The 15,633-nt window shown below is 39.1% G+C and overlaps 1 protein-coding gene across 2 annotated transcripts in view; it reads left to right on the top strand.

Moving 5' to 3' along the window:
* The first annotated feature begins 15,424 nt into the window (after positions 1–15,424).
* The window catches only part of POLI (DNA polymerase iota), a 28,833-nt gene continuing 28,624 nt past the window's right edge, over positions 15,425–15,633 (top strand). For both annotated transcript variants that reach the window (XM_047086259.1, XM_047086256.1), the window contains exon 1: positions 15,425–15,587. In XM_047086259.1, coding sequence (XP_046942215.1) covers positions 15,440–15,587 — 148 coding nt within the window. In that variant the 5' untranslated portion in view covers positions 15,425–15,439. The remainder of the gene's footprint in view (positions 15,588–15,633) is intronic.

Genomic DNA, 15,633 nt, shown 5'->3' with positions numbered 1-15,633 from the left:
GTATTTCTTATAGATCCCTTTCATTTTATCCTCAAAGGAATCCCTAAAGTAGACAAGGCAGGTCTTTAGAGGTTAGATAGAGAAGTGTGTATGATTTTAGATGTGGTAACCAGGGTTGTGGAAGTTTGGTGATTGGTAGAGATTACCTATATGACAAATAGCAGGACTGGAATATGAACTCAAGGTCTTTGGATCCTCTCAAATTTCTGTGTAGGTCACAAAAAGACATAAGAGAGAGCATAACTGTTTGGAATCACTAATTATTGATTGAGACTAATTATTGATTGATTACAGATTGAGAAATTACAGGTGTGCTCTGGGTGGGTAAGTTTGAGGCAGCAGTATGGAGCAAAGTTATCATTCAGTTATGGCCACTCCTTGCCAGAAATATAGAGATAAAGTACAGGGGGCAATTGGGGAACAAAGCCATGAGCAAAGACAAGGAATTGGGAACCCCTCACTGCTCAGCTAAGTAAAATGGGAAAGGTCTTAGAAAGTATTTGAAAAACAAAAGCATATGAAAAACATAAAATATGTACTGTGTTGGAAAGAATTAAAATTTGGGAAGGATATGAACTCAATGGTTAGATTGCAATAAAAAAAAGATTTATGAATATAAAATTATATGCCAAAATGAGTGATAGGGTGTAGGGAATACATACTGGAATATTAATGGGGTAAAGGGCATGATGTATGGTTTACCCATCTTCAAAACAAATTTTTTTCTCCTAAAGCTACCAAACTAGCTGATCTTTAAAAATGATTTCCATTCTGGGGGTGCCTGGGTGCTCAGTCTGTTAAGTGTCTGACTCTTGATTTCGGCTCATGGTCATATAATCCCTGAGTCGGCTGTGTGCTGGGCATCGAGCTTGCTTAAGATTCTCTCTCCCTCCCCAGCTTGTGCTCGCATGCATGCTCTACCTCCCTGTATTAAAAAAAAAAAAAAAAAGAAATTATTTTAAATATGAATTAATGGGTTTCAATTATTTGGGGGAAGCTGTATTATATCAGAGGTTCACAAACCAGTACCCATGGGCCAAATCCAGCCTACAGATGGTTTTTGTAGGAACCAGAACAAAGAATGGTTTTTACATTTTAAGATGTTCGGGAGAAAAAAGAATATTTTATGACTCACAAAAATATTTTTTTTAATTTTTTTAATGTTTATTTCTGAGACAGAGAGAGACAGAGGACAAGTGGGGGAGGGGCAGAGAGAGAGGGAGACACAGAATCGGAAGCAGGCTCCAGGCTCCGAGCTGCCAGCACAGAGCCCGATGCAGGGCTCGAACTCACGGACCATGAGGTCATGACCTGAGCCGAAGCTGGATGCTCAACCAACTGAGCCACCCAGGCGCCCCAATGACTCACAAAAATATTATGAAATTCAAATTTCGGAGTCCACAGATCAAGTTTGGAATATAGGTACGCCCATTTGTTATATGTTGTCTGTGTCTTTGCTTACACAGGCAGAGCTGAATGGTTGTGATAGACACCAGAGAACTTAAGCCTAAAAAGCTTAGATATTTACTATCTGGTCCTTACAGGAAAAGCTTGCCAACTCCTCTGTTATATAAAAAATTGGTGTAGATTATACATTTCAGGAAAACTCAGTGACTTCTGTGCAAATATTCATTTGAAAAGGAAAGTGACCTTTTAGGACAGCAGGATTAATTGGGGCAAGCCCTTTAATTCAATCAGGGGGCAACAATAGGCTGCATTGACTCATTCCTGCATTACAGGTGTAATTTTTGAAGTTGGTTGTGATTGGAGAGTTAAGTTTTGCCCCTTCCTATAAATCTTTCCTTTTCCCATTACACACACCCAAAGGAACTTCTACTGTCAACTCTGTGAGTCCCCCAAGGGATATTGGCACTGTACAAAGGGCTCTCCCAGAACCCTTTTCTGGGGTGGGAATTCCAGACACTTCCGTAGTACCGTGGAGACTTGAGAGGGTGGCAAATCCTTAGGTAGTGCTCCTTAGATCCCACCTTTTCTGTATAAAGTCAGCTTTAGCTCCACCTCTCCTTTGATTCTCCAGACAGCCAATTTCTGCACAAAGCAGAACAGAAACGTTCTGCTTTCTATTGCTATCTGACACAATTATTCCTGGCTGGGGGGAACATCCTACCCAGTTCCATAAGGATATGGGAGATCAGCAGAGCTTATAGACTGAAAGTATTTGCCGTATTCCTGGTACTTGGCCCCATTCTTGAAGGTGATATGCTAAGCTCCTGTGTGTCTCAAGGTTTCTGTGAAAATCAAAGACTTAATAAATAAGAAAGTGCTTTGTAATGACAATGAAATAATACAAGTGAAAGCATTCCTGAGCTGTGGCAGGCAATATGACTATAATAGTTACTACAGTTATACTAGACATAATTATCATTCACCTAAAAGCAAGCCAAGGTTAGGTTGAAAAAAAAATCATCAAACCAGTAGTCTTTTTTTTTTTTTACATTATAAGCACATTACAGATAGTTTAGCTGCCTTAATCCTGATAGATACAACATCCCTTGCTGTTTTCTCTTCCCAGTGACTCATGAAGCATATTCATTTGTTAGGGCTGTCGCAACAAAGTATCACCAACCCGGTGGCTTAAACAACAGAAGTTTATTGTCTCATAGTTCTTGAGGCCAGAAGCCCCAAATCAAAGTGTTACCAGGGTCAGTTTTTTCTGTGGGGGAAGAGTGTGTTCAGGCCTCTCTCCTTGGCTTGACAGATGGCCATCTTCCCCCCGTGTCTCTTCACTCTGTGGGTGTCTGTGTCTAAATTCCCTCTTCTTATAAGGACATCAGTCATATTGGATTAGGATTCACCCTAGCAACCTCATTTTCACTCGACTGTCTCTGTAAAAACCCCATCTCCTATCAAGGTCACATTATGAGGTACTAAACGTTAGCACTTCAACCTACAAATTTGGGGACTACACAATTCAACCCATAACATGAAGGATGGTTTATTTTGTGAATTTAGGTACAAAATCCTTTCCTTGAAGACCTAATTCTTTGATGACCCATTGATTTTAGTGAAAGATGTTCTCGCTTACTTTCTCAATTTCAAGGCATGTCTCATTCTTACTGCTGAATCTATCTAACCGAAATGGCAAAGAGTAGATAAGCTTGCCCTCCACAACATTTGCAAAGGACGGTAGTGAATTCAAAGACCTACATGTGGAGTTCAGGGATACCCAGCTTGGTGTTCGGTCTTTCAAGATACAGATCTTTCCCCAAGAACTTAGGAACAATATTTGAGAATGAAATTTACCACCTTCTGCAGAGCGTAGAAACTAAGAGACGTGTGGCTGTGGCTGGAGTCAGTCTGCTGGCTTAGGTAGAGGATGGTGTAAGCAGAAGTTTCATGGTTGGGTGCTCACCCGTGTCAAAGGGAAAATCAAGAAGACTATTTTTATAAGGAGCATATATGTGATAGGATACTAACAAATACAGGATTTCAATGTGTTCTGTTAGAGAGCAAACTGGTTAAGAAACCGAAGGCATTGAAGATGAGTCTCTTTTTTTTTTCTTTAAATTAAAAAAAATTTTTTTTCTAATATTTATTTATTTTTGAGAGAGACAGAACAGAATGAGAGTGGGTTGGGGCAGAGAGAGAGAGGGAGACACAGAATCGGAAGCAGGCTCCAGGCTCCGAGCTGTCAGCACAGAGTCTGACACGGGGCCTGAACTCACAAGCTGTGAGATCATGACCTGAGCCAAAGCCGGATGCTCAACTGACTGAGCCACCAGGTGCCCCCATTAAATTTTTTTTTAATGTTTATTAATTTTTGAAGGAGAGAGACAGGGCGTGAGTGGGGGAGGGGCAGAGAGAGAGTGAGACACAGAATGCAAAGCAGGCTACGGGCTCTGAGCTGTCAGCACAGAGCACGACCCAGGGCTCGAATTTACGAGCCACCCAGGCTCCCCAAGAAGACTCTTTTTGTGGCTAGAATATCTATAAATCTGAAAATTAGCCTATTTATTTTTAAACATTAAACTAACTTTATTTTCAGTTTTAATAAAAGCATTCCAGCTAAAATGTTAATTGTAGCAGCTGGCCTTTTCCATTGTTCCCTGAATGCACCCCCAACGTTTAAAATATAGTCTTCATTTACATTTGTCTTGTGCTAACATGTGCCGCCGCGCATCTTAATGCAGGCAATTACTGAAAATGTCTTTGATGCAGTAAGACAGGTTCTACCTAATTCTCCTCTTCTGACTCTGCAGGGTTCAATGAAAATCTGGAAGTCAAAAAAAAAGAAGAAGAAGAAGAAGAAGAGGAAGAGGAAGAAGAATCCCCAAAACCTTTTCATGAAACCTTCCCCAAATTTGTATTCAAGTAGTGACCAATTTAATCGTTAGCTATAGGCCTCCCCTGCTACCAACAATTGCTAAATGATAGCAAAAGCTGTGCAGGAAATTATCAGTGAGGCACATACAAGAAACTCTGAAATAATCCTCAGGAAAGGCTGTAAAATGACTGTTGTCAGCCTCATGCCAGGGACAGTGGGAGGGAGCAAAGGCCAAAATCCGCAGAGTAACCTTTTGCAGTAGCCTGCTTTGCAGCCCATGCCTTTGTTTATTTATGGATGCCTTTCCACCGTGCAAGAGATGGAAGTGTACCTGCTGAGCTTAAATCAACAATAAGAAACGGTGACAGTCACTGGGCTCCAGCTGAACTGAATTACTGGTGCAAGGATTATAATGAGAAGGAAAGAATCTAGCATTTCCTGAACACTCACTGAGTGACTAGGTCAGTGCTTCACCAACTTTAATGTGCACGTAAATCATCCAAGACATCCTCTTAACAAGCATAGTCAGATTCAGCAGGTCTGGGGCAGCGCCTGACATTCTGCATTTTTAACAAGTTCTTAGTGACTGCTAGCTGCTAATCCCCAGATCAATGACGCTGGAGCTTGAGCAAGAGCCTAGATCCTTCATATTTAATACTTTCAATAAACTTAAGAGATAGACATTGAAGGAGAAGTTAAAAAAATTCATAAATGAGGAAACCTGAAATTTGACTGACAGCAAAGTTCTACTGTGAACCAGTACTCGGATAACACCCCACAGGAGCACCGGATGCTTTATTTTGTGTTTCAAAATTTGTGTCTCAAATATACCTTATCGTCTGTGACATTTGTCAGAAACTCAGATCCTCAGGCCCACTGCAATCTATTAAATTAGGAGTTCTAGAAAACATGCTTAGGAAAAGGTATTTTAATTGGCATCTGGATTATTCTTGTGATCAGGAAAGTTTGGGAAACAACGATCATTCTGGTCACACTGTAGTTTTGAAAACTCAGATAAGGAGCACTGTTGTTCTTTGTTTATTATATCCTGGGAGAGAACATTGTCAGATCAGGCAAAGAAGGACTCAGAAAGCCCTGTACCGCATTTTGATTTCACGGGTGCAGCCCATGCCTTTGTTGGGAATGAAACTTGTTGGTTTTTGTGATGTAAGGGATAGGTTTAAACCTGTATCTTGTAACACGGTACTAAAGTGTAGTATCTAATTATGTCCGTTTAATTGTAAGGTGAAAGAAACAAGAGGCACAAAGTTTTCCTTTCCTCTTTATCAAGTAAATGATCTTTGTCTACCAATCCAGTTAAAGGGCATCTATATTTTAGAAGAAAAGCCAACTGAATATTTCCCATTTCCAAAGTCCACAATTAAATTTTTTAGTTGGAACTCTCAGTGAGATCAGAGTGAGGTTGGTTATTTATTTTCGCTTTGAAAGAAGGGTAACTTTGTGTCGAGATTACCCTTGATAAATTTTTCACTATAGTTCTGAATGGTAAATAAACGGCCAAAGAAATAGACTTTTGAAAGTAAACACTGAGTTACTTCTTTTAGATCACTGACCTCTTTTCTGGCTCTTAAAAAACACATTATACCGCAATACTATACTTTATTAAAAGGCACTCTAGGATCTTGATATAGTTAATGTACTTATGAAATAAATAATTTGTTAGTTTTATACACTCTGTTCCTAACAGAACCTAATAACTTAATAACTAGAAGACCTTGGATTTTCTCATATATTTCTACATATTGAAGAATACATAAGGCCATTTTCAAATATGACATTTCCTCTTAAAATTCACAGAATCTTTCAAATATGTCAAAGGGCTTGTATTATTGAAATCTCACTATGACACAACTTCACTGAGAGTAGAATTTATTGCAGGCTAGGTCAACCCATATAAAAGTTAGACATTTAGAGGCAGCTCAATCTGAGTTCAAAGCCTACAGTGTGCCAGTTACTTAACTTTTCTGAACCTCCATTTCCTCGTCTGTAAAATAGAGACATTTCCTTCCTGAGTTGGGTATTAGACTGGAGAGAGACAAATGGCCAAGCATGTGCTGGGTGACTACTGAATAGTAATTATAAAACAGTATTATTGCTGAACTGCAAAAAGGACTTCCTTTTAATGATTATCACGCACAAAATGATCTCCAAGAGTGAACTCCCCCAGCACTTGATTAGCAAAATTCCTAGATATTTACTTCCTCCACTGAGTCATAATGAAGCCAAATGATATCTACATTTTACTTATTCAAATTCAACCACGTGCACTTGACAAGAAAGAAAAAAAATGGAAAGAGGAAAAAAATTTCCCCCAATTTTAAATTATCTAGGTAATTTAGTCCAATAGCCCACTCAGTGAGCCAATACTCTGGCATAAATAAAAAATGATATAGATCTTTCTCTGAGTTGGTCTTGCTTCCAATGGGTCTCTCAAAGGATGGACATTTTGTGGTGCAAAGCATAATTCTGGTATCCTGAAATGTATGTTTCTGTACAAACTGTTCCTAAAGCAGAGGCCAACAACTGTACTTTGCCTGCTGCTCAACTACAAGAACAATGTTCTGTTTCAAAGCTGGAGGGAAAACCAGCTTTATCAGAATTATTGAGAAATAGTAGGTCTGTCTGAAGTAACGACTTCCTGAGGAATTTTCCCATGCAATTAAAAAAAATCCACTTATTTTGAAATCATTTTAGACTTACAGAAGTTGCAAAAAAGTTACAAAACTAATTCAGAAAGTTGTTGCCTCCCCTTAATTTCTCTAATGTTTAATTTTTTTTAAATATTTATTTTTGAGAGAGAGAGACAGAGCATGAGCGGGGCAGGGGCAGAGAGAGAGGGAGACACAGAATCCTAAGCAGGCTCCAGGCTCTGAGCTGTCAGCACAGAGCCCAATGCAGGGCTTGAACTCACAAACTGTGGGATCATGACCTGAGCTGAAGTCAGACACTTAACTGACTGAGCAACCTAGGCGACCCAGTTTCTCTATTGTTAACAATATAATAACCATAATAAAATGATCAAAAGCAGGAGACATTGGTACAAAACTGTTAACTAAACTACATAGCTTATTCAAACTTTGCCTGTTTTTCCCCCCACTGTCCTTTTTCTGTCCCAGGAAATGATCCAAAATCTGAACTTTCATTTATTTGTTGTGTTTTCATAGTCTCTTCCAGTCTGTCATATTTCCTCATCTTTCTTAGTCTTTCATTTTGATCTGTGCCTCCATGAAGGTAAAGAAATGCGAAGTGAAGTCAGTGTTTTTATAAATGTCTTAAGTAGGAACTGATTTCTCAGGTAATGATGTATAAATCCAAAACCAGGATATTTCCTACAGTGGATTATTTATTAATTTGTCACTATACAAGTGAATGTAGCAGATGCCATTAAAGGAACAAGCGCTTTTGTCCTTGGGTAGTTACTGCCTTCTAGTAGGAGTCATTTCAGATGCTGACAGAAGAATGTATTGGTAGTATACCGTTTGTCTCTCTTCAGATGAATTGCGTATTCAGCAATTCTGACTTCAGCGTCTCATTACCACTGATTTCTTAATAATCTTTCTGGCTTTTATTCAAAGAAAAATAAGCTAAAACTTATAGACAAGTTAGAATCATCTCGTGTTGGAAACTCTTTTTATGGAGTGATGATTTTAACAGCAGTAATTATCTGTCGGGTGCCAGTATGTTCAAAAATATCCTTCAATTATAAAAATTAAATGGGCATTAACTGAATAGATAGCATCTTTTAAGTAATTTTAAACTATGGTAATAGAAATGGAAAATAATAGTTGAAACTTTGGAGGTTTAAATTTCTGTAAACATAATTCAGAAGACAGTATTTATCAATTTATACACGTTAACTAATAAAAAGGCAAAATGCTCATTGCACTTTTGAATATCAGCGGCAACATATAAGCTTTTCCCTCTAACTTTACTGACATATAACTGCAAATAAAAATTATATTTAGGGTATGCAACATGATGATTTAATATAAGTACACATTGTGAAATGGTTACCACTATCAAGTTAATTAACACATCCATTGCCTCACAGAGTTACCTGTGTGTGTGTGTGTGTGTGTGTGTGTGTGTGTGTGTGTGTTGGGTCTAGAAGACTGTCTTTTTCATTTTTGTGTTCTTTTATTTGTAAAGATTTGAAAAAATATTAAGGTTTATTCAGATTCTGGTTTGTGATTCTCTATTTTTTAAAATAACCTTTTTATTTTGGTATAAATGTCTGTTTAAAGAAAAGTTGCAAAAATAATAAAGAGAGCTCTCACCCCTCATCAGTTTCCCCAGGCATTCGCATCTTACATTACCATGATACTTTGGTCAAAACTAAGAAAACAACATTGATGTATTTACACAAACTTGAGATTTTATTTGGGTTTTGCCAGTTTTCCCATAAATGTCCTCTTTCTGTTCTGGAATCTAAGCCAGGATGCCACGTTGCATTTAGTTGTCAGGTCTCCTTAGTCTCTTTTAACCCATGACAGTTCCTTTTACCTTGTCGTTCTTGACCTTGATACCTTTTATGAATACTAACCAACTGTTTTAAGTCCCTCCATTTGAGTTTGTCTGAGGTTTTCTTACGATTACATTGAAGTTCTTTGGGGCAACAATTCCACAGAAGTGATGCTGCACATCCTATCAGGAGTATATGATACCTACATGATCATTTGGTTGAGGCAGTGACTGCCAGGTTTCTCCACTGTAAATTTACTATTCCCCCCTTTCCATCCTCTGTTCTTTGGAAGGAAGTCACTATCTGTCCTCCAGCAAGAAGAAGAGATTAAGCTCCACCTCCTGGAGGGGGCTTATCTGCATATATTATTTGGAATCTTCTATAAGGAAGATTTATCTATACAGGACTTTTAAAAATCTAACATTATTAAGTTAGCCAATTGATATCAAAATAATGCCATTCATTTACAGCATGCATATTTTTGGTATTTACCAATAAAGCACAAGGCATACTAGGTCCCTGCCCTAATACAATTTACATTCTAGTAGGAGACAGAGATTAAAAACAAGTAAAGGGCAAATAAACAGTTCCATATTTGGGTGTTATAAATGATACTCAGCATGTTGTGAAAGAATGTGATTCTGGGGGAGGCCATCTGAGAGAGTGTGGTTTGGAAAAGTCAGTTAGAGGTGTCGCTATTTGAACTGAGAACTGGAAAAACAGAACAAGCCAGTTATGTGAAAACATTTTCAAATGATAGGGTGGTCTGGAGGCTGGAGATTGTCCTGTGGTTAATTTAATGTGTTAATTTGACTGGGCCATAGGGTGCCCATGTATTTGGTTAAACTTTATTCTGGGTATGTCCATGAGAATGTTTCTCGATGAGATCAACATTTAAATTGATAGAATGAATGAGTGAAGTAGATTGCCTTCCCCAGTGAGGATAGCCTCATCCAATCTGTTGAAGGCCTGAATAGTGCCAAAAGGCTAAGTGAGGAAGAATTTGCTTTCTCTGCCTGAATGTCACAGAGCTGGGACATTGGTCTGCTGCCTTCAGAGTTGGACTCAAACTGGAATTTACACCATTGGCTCTCCTGGTTCTCCGGCCTTTAGGCTCAGACTAGAACAATATCACCAGCTCTCCTGGATCTCCAGCTTGCTGACTGCAGACCAACATATATCCCCAGAATAGAAAGGGGTTTGGTGTGGCCCAAGTGTAAGGAAAAATTATAAACTGCTATGAGAAGAAGTAGAGAAGAAAAGGTCAAGTGTGCCCCAGCGGAGCCTTGAGAAACATGGCAAGAAAGGGGTTTGAATTTTACTCTAAAGGTTGTGGGAAGCCTTTGAAAGGTTCTTAGCAGGAAAATGAAATTATAGATCATCATTGTAGGGCCCACAGTTGGTAAAAGGCAGACGTTAGGCTAAGCCAGGGATGACTGCATGTGGCCTGGACGCGGAGTGCGTTGATGGGTAAGCAGAGGAGTGGAGGGATTTGAGAGCACCTCTGGAAGTAGAACTGACAGGCCTCATTATCATGATGTGCTTTCACAGGGTGTTTTATTAATTTAACAGGATAAAGATAACATTATTACTTAACTTAGGGGTTAGATTTGTCCTAGGGAAGGGTGAGATGAAACTCCTGACGAAGGGCACAAAGATGTATGTACAAGGATGTTTACTGCAGCAAAAAATCAGAAATAAGTGTCCATCAATATGGAATTGTAAAACAATGCAGCCACTAAAAAGAATACAGTATATTTTTATGCATAGAAAATAAATGATGTTCAAGAGATACTAATTGAAAAAACACGGTGCAGAAAGTCTGTACAATATGAGCCCACTCATATAAATTAAAAATGATTATCACTATGTCTATCCTATCCTTAGCATTATAAGAAAAGATCTGATCCAATATATCTATATATTGTTAATAGTGGTTAACTCTGTTGACAACGGTTATATCAAAGTGCAGTAGGGATTATGGAGGATTTTTATTTTATACCTTATGTTTTTTGTTTTACTAGAATATGTTAAACAATGGATGAGAATAAAAATGATTTTTTTTTAAATCAGAGGCACAAGCAGTACTTTCAGGATTAATAGGTACTTTAATGAAGTCTTTGAGTCAACTTTAAAAATAAGTCCTATACATATAAATGTCATTTTCCTTTTTGAGTTTATATTAAATTCAAACCAAAAACATGAAGATTATTGATTAAACTAAAATTATTAACATTTCCAAGATGATGCTGAGACCATATTTATTCATTTCCCTCAAATTAACATCAAAAACAAGTAAATGTATGAAGGTTTTTCTAGGTTATTTATTCCGGCAATGCATCTCACAACGGTTTTTGTGGTTTGGTAGAGAAATAGATGCAGAAATATATTTGTGAAATTAAAAAAAAATTTTTTTAACTTGTGATTTATGAAAAGACTATTAAAGCATGGTTATCTCGGAGCATCCAAATTATGGATTATTATGGGTTATTTCTATTTTCTTATCTCCTTTCTATATTTTCCAAATTCTCCATAATCATGAATACTTTTGCAATCAGAAAAAGGGTTTCTTTTTTAAAAAATGATTACATTAAAGGAGGTGTCTATCGATTCAATACAGTAAACCTGATCTATTTCAATGTGCTTGCAATTTCTATATGACATCCAGTAATTCTCTTTCCCTCAGTGGTTGAAGTTTGCAGACGTTATTTATAAACGAGGACCAAATGACTTGTATTATGATCACATTGGTCCCCATCTCTCTCCAGAATGACAAAGCAAGGTCCACTGAGCACAACCTGACAAGCAATGTTTTAAATGCCATTACTAAAACAACTACACAGGCTTTTCATCAGACTTCTACAGAACCACAAAGAAAGGTCAAAGCAAAGAGAAGCTGTTAGAAGAACGCCAGCCTCATATACCTTCTCATAGCCACAATCACATGGTATGAAGCAAATATTTTTAGGTTACAGAGAGAAAAATTGAAACTGCAGCTTTGGTGTGCAATGGGATGTACAGAATGAGAGAGAGAGAGAGAGAGAGAGGAAGGTTTTTTCATGACAATTAAAGTTTTCATGCAAAGGGTTTGGGATCCTGGGATGAAAGTTCAGTAAATACTGGAGGACATGCACATTGTACAACAGCGTGTCATAATTATAGTTTGCTTTCAACCATCTGAAGCCTTTATGTGTTTTCTGGTTTTAGCTTCTAAGCCTTATAAATTATTTCTGACTCATCAGCCTTTCACCCTAGGGGCAACTCACAAGCTCCATAAAAATGTAGATATTTTTCTTAAATCTCTTTTCTAGCAAATGCATTTGTTTTTAGCCTCAGAACGTAAATTCCCACAATGAAAAGCAACTAAATAATACTTGTCTCCCTCTCTTGCATCCCCCTTTTTCTAGAAACGTCCATTTATAATTAAAAGCACATATCTGAAGATCAATTCTTCATTATGACTGGAAACCTGAAGCTGAGGAGAGAGTTGGGAACAGGATAGTGTAAATGTTACTAGTGGGCCAGAGCGCCCAACCTCGGCCCAACTGACACCTTGGGCTGGCTAGTTCTTTATTGTGAAGGGGTGCCCTGTACATTGTAGGATGTTCAACAATATCCTTGGCCTCTACACACTAGATAGATGTCAGTAGTGCAGAACTCCAATTCCGCAAACATGACCACCACAATATCTCCAAGATATTGCCAAATATCCCTAACAGACAAAATCAATCCCAATTGAGAAACACTGCACTAGGCTAAAAACCTTACAAAACCAAATTCTCTGTGCCTTTGCCAATTCAAATTGTTCTTTTGACCCTATAGTCAATTTCTACATACCTAACTCCCTACCAACATAAAATACAGACACTCACAAACACCTTCACACTCTTTGTGTCAAAGCCCTTGAACATTGTCTAGAGTTTTGCCTTTGAGCTGTATGTGGCCAATTTGGCTAGGAGGAGAGAAACAGGCAGTGGTAACTTTCCCACCCTTCACTGACATGGGCGTTCATGCTTGTCACTTTTAATGTACATAAGTTCATGGTGTCTTGACTTCTGAAGCTTGTAAATGTCCCCAGTTGTGTTTTTTTTTTTAAATCTGCTAGTCACACTCTATAACCCCAGGCTCCCCATGAATATTATTTCAACCACAGTTTTATTTAATTAAATATGCTTATTCTGCCTTGAAGTTCTCTCACTTTGCACTTAAATATGCAATTGTGATCTAGGCTCAATATGTTTATTTCCTGAAATAATCCTCAATTAGAACCAGCTAATTAAAATAGAGGAAGGGATTTATAGAATAAAAGAAGCACTTCCCAATTCATTCCTCAACAAAGCAGCACATATTAGCTCATATAAATTGTATTTTTATGCCTCTTAATACATTTGAGGGATGTTTATTCTCCCTACTTCAAGTTATCTGATGTTTGAAGCACCAGGGAAGACGGAGGGAGTGACTTCCTCTATGGAAGAAACATTATTAACAAATCCTTCTCTATGGAAAACTCTGACAGGTGGATTTACCATTACTAGATTCATAATCTTGAGTAAGCGCCTTAGTCTCTGCTGGCCTGTTTCATTTTTGGTAAAATGAGAATGACGATGCCTACCCTCTAGGGCATGTTGAATGAGATCATCTGTTTGAAGCTCTTAGTCCTATGCCCGACATAGAGATGTTTTATTAATGTCATTTCTATGCCACTTCTCTTCTTTGTTCCTAGCACCAGCTAAATAATTTGTGAGGTACAATGCACAAAAAAAATGAGTGCTCCCTTGCTCAATTATTATTAAGAATTTCAAGATGACAACAGCAGAACACTAAACCAAGCGCAGGGCCCTTCTAAGCATGGGGCTATCTCTGTATTACTGTAAAAGTTGTACACTCAAAAAGCCAGCCCTGGGGCACCTGGGTGGCTCAGTTGGTTAAACCAACTTCGACTCAGGCAATGATCTCAAGGTCTGTGAGTTGCAGCCCTGCGTAGGGCTCTGTGCTGACAGCTCAGAGCTGGATTCTGTGTCTCCCTCTCTCTCGGCCCCTCCCCGACTAATGCTCTCTCTCAAAAATGAATAAACATTAAAAAAATTAAAAAGTAAATAAATTTTAAAAAGTTAAAAAAAAAAGCACCAGCCCTGCTTGCTCCCTGAGGGTTTTTGACGTTCCATTTATCTATTCTACTAAATTAAAAGCCCCTCTTCAGTTTGACAATTGACAGGGAAATAAATGTAACTAACCAGATAGGGCTTGAGTGTGTGTGTTGTTTTTCAATGCTGGCTCACTTTTGCTTAAGCTGTTGAGTGTTACTGAGCCTAGAGCTGTTAAAAAGGAGTTATTTTAATCTGCCATGGCATTTCAGGGGTTTGTATCATTCTCAATATGGGGGAATTAAAAAAAAATACCTTTGTTGTCTGTAAGTAATTGGACCCCTGATGATAGCCCAAGAGGCACTTAAGGGCCGAAGAGGCACTTAATTGAAAAGCTCTTTATCTACAGTTATAAAACGGTATTCACAAAGAAAGCAGCATAGCTCTAAATATTTTAGATGCTACACTGGAGAGTTTTAGAGAACTGGTCCAGATGTCTAAGGGTAAAATACCCAAAGAGCAAGACTTGGTCTTCAAATCACTGAACCCCAGTTCTGCCCGTTACTCTTTCTTTAAGGATGCATCAGCATGTCCTTTAAAAGGTTTGCAAGGTTCAGACATCCTTGACAAGTGTCAAGGTTCACTTGTAAGATCGAAATTCTGTTAAAAAAAAAAAAAGGCAAAATGTGTTTGTAAATATATGTATAAATATGTACGTACACACATAAAAATTTCCAAATTTCCTCTTATGGAAAACACACACACACACACACACGCAGAGGCACACAAGCGTCTTAACAGAAAGCAAAGACGACTATCATTTATTGAGCACCCCTGTGTGTCAGGTGTTTTACATATATTGGAATACTAAACTATGTTTTCATTCACTTATTTAATCTCTAGACACTCAAGGCAACGGTCCCCCCCAACAGGGGAGAAACCGAAGCTCACAGGAGTTATGCAACCTGCCCAAAGTCAGAAAATTAGCAAGTTTGGAGGCTCTGGTTTGGAAATTTTATCTGATTCCAAAACTTCATGTATCACGATCCTATTCGCTTTAGATGATTAAGAATTCAGGGATCCAATTTGTCAGTGTCTTTGAATCAAACAACGAACAAAATGCAACAATATTTAACATACTTGCTAATCATGTCAGTTCACACGGCCCCCTTGGTCTTACCATAATTCCCACCCTTTCTCTTACCCCCCATCACCACGAATCGTTCAGTGTCTTAAGTGTTACCAGTTTTGCTTGTAACAGTTATCGAGAGAACAGGCTGGCCCCAGTTAAGATAAAAAAAAGTTAAAATTTGTGGCATGGGACTAACTCCGAAGACCTCAAGAAAAAAAAAAAAAAAAGAGCTGTTTGTGACGGTAATCCCTCACTTCCGGCCTCAACCGGGCGAGAAGCAACCTCAGCACGTGGGACCAAACGATTCCCAGGCCGCGCGTTCCTCCGGGCAACTGGCTGGTCGGCCCGGACTGCGCAGGCGCCAAGGCCGAAGCGACTGGGGGCGGTCGGCCCCTGGTTTCCCTGGAGACGGGGCGGAAGCGGCCGGAAACTGCGCTGTCGTTGGCCGCGGCAGGATGGAGAAGCTGGGGGTGGAGCCCGAGGAGGAAGCCGGCCGCGACGAGGAAGAGGACGCGGCTAAGGCCATGGACCGGGCGGAGGCGGGGGAGGCAGGCTGCTCGCGCGATGCGCCGGTGCCTGAGGAGCCCGGCGGCGTCCCTTGGTGTAAATAAGAAGGGCGGGGCGGGCGGGGGCCAGGGGAGGCGGCGGC

This window comes from Lynx rufus, unplaced genomic scaffold, assembly GCF_022079265.1.
Source record: "Lynx rufus isolate CCGP_SWC_20201006 ecotype Redwood Valley unplaced genomic scaffold, mLynRuf1.p SCAF_20, whole genome shotgun sequence".
NCBI lineage: Eukaryota > Metazoa > Chordata > Mammalia > Carnivora > Felidae > Lynx > Lynx rufus.
The sequence above is the reverse complement of the archived record's forward strand: the minus strand, read 5'-3'. Positions and strand labels throughout refer to the sequence as shown.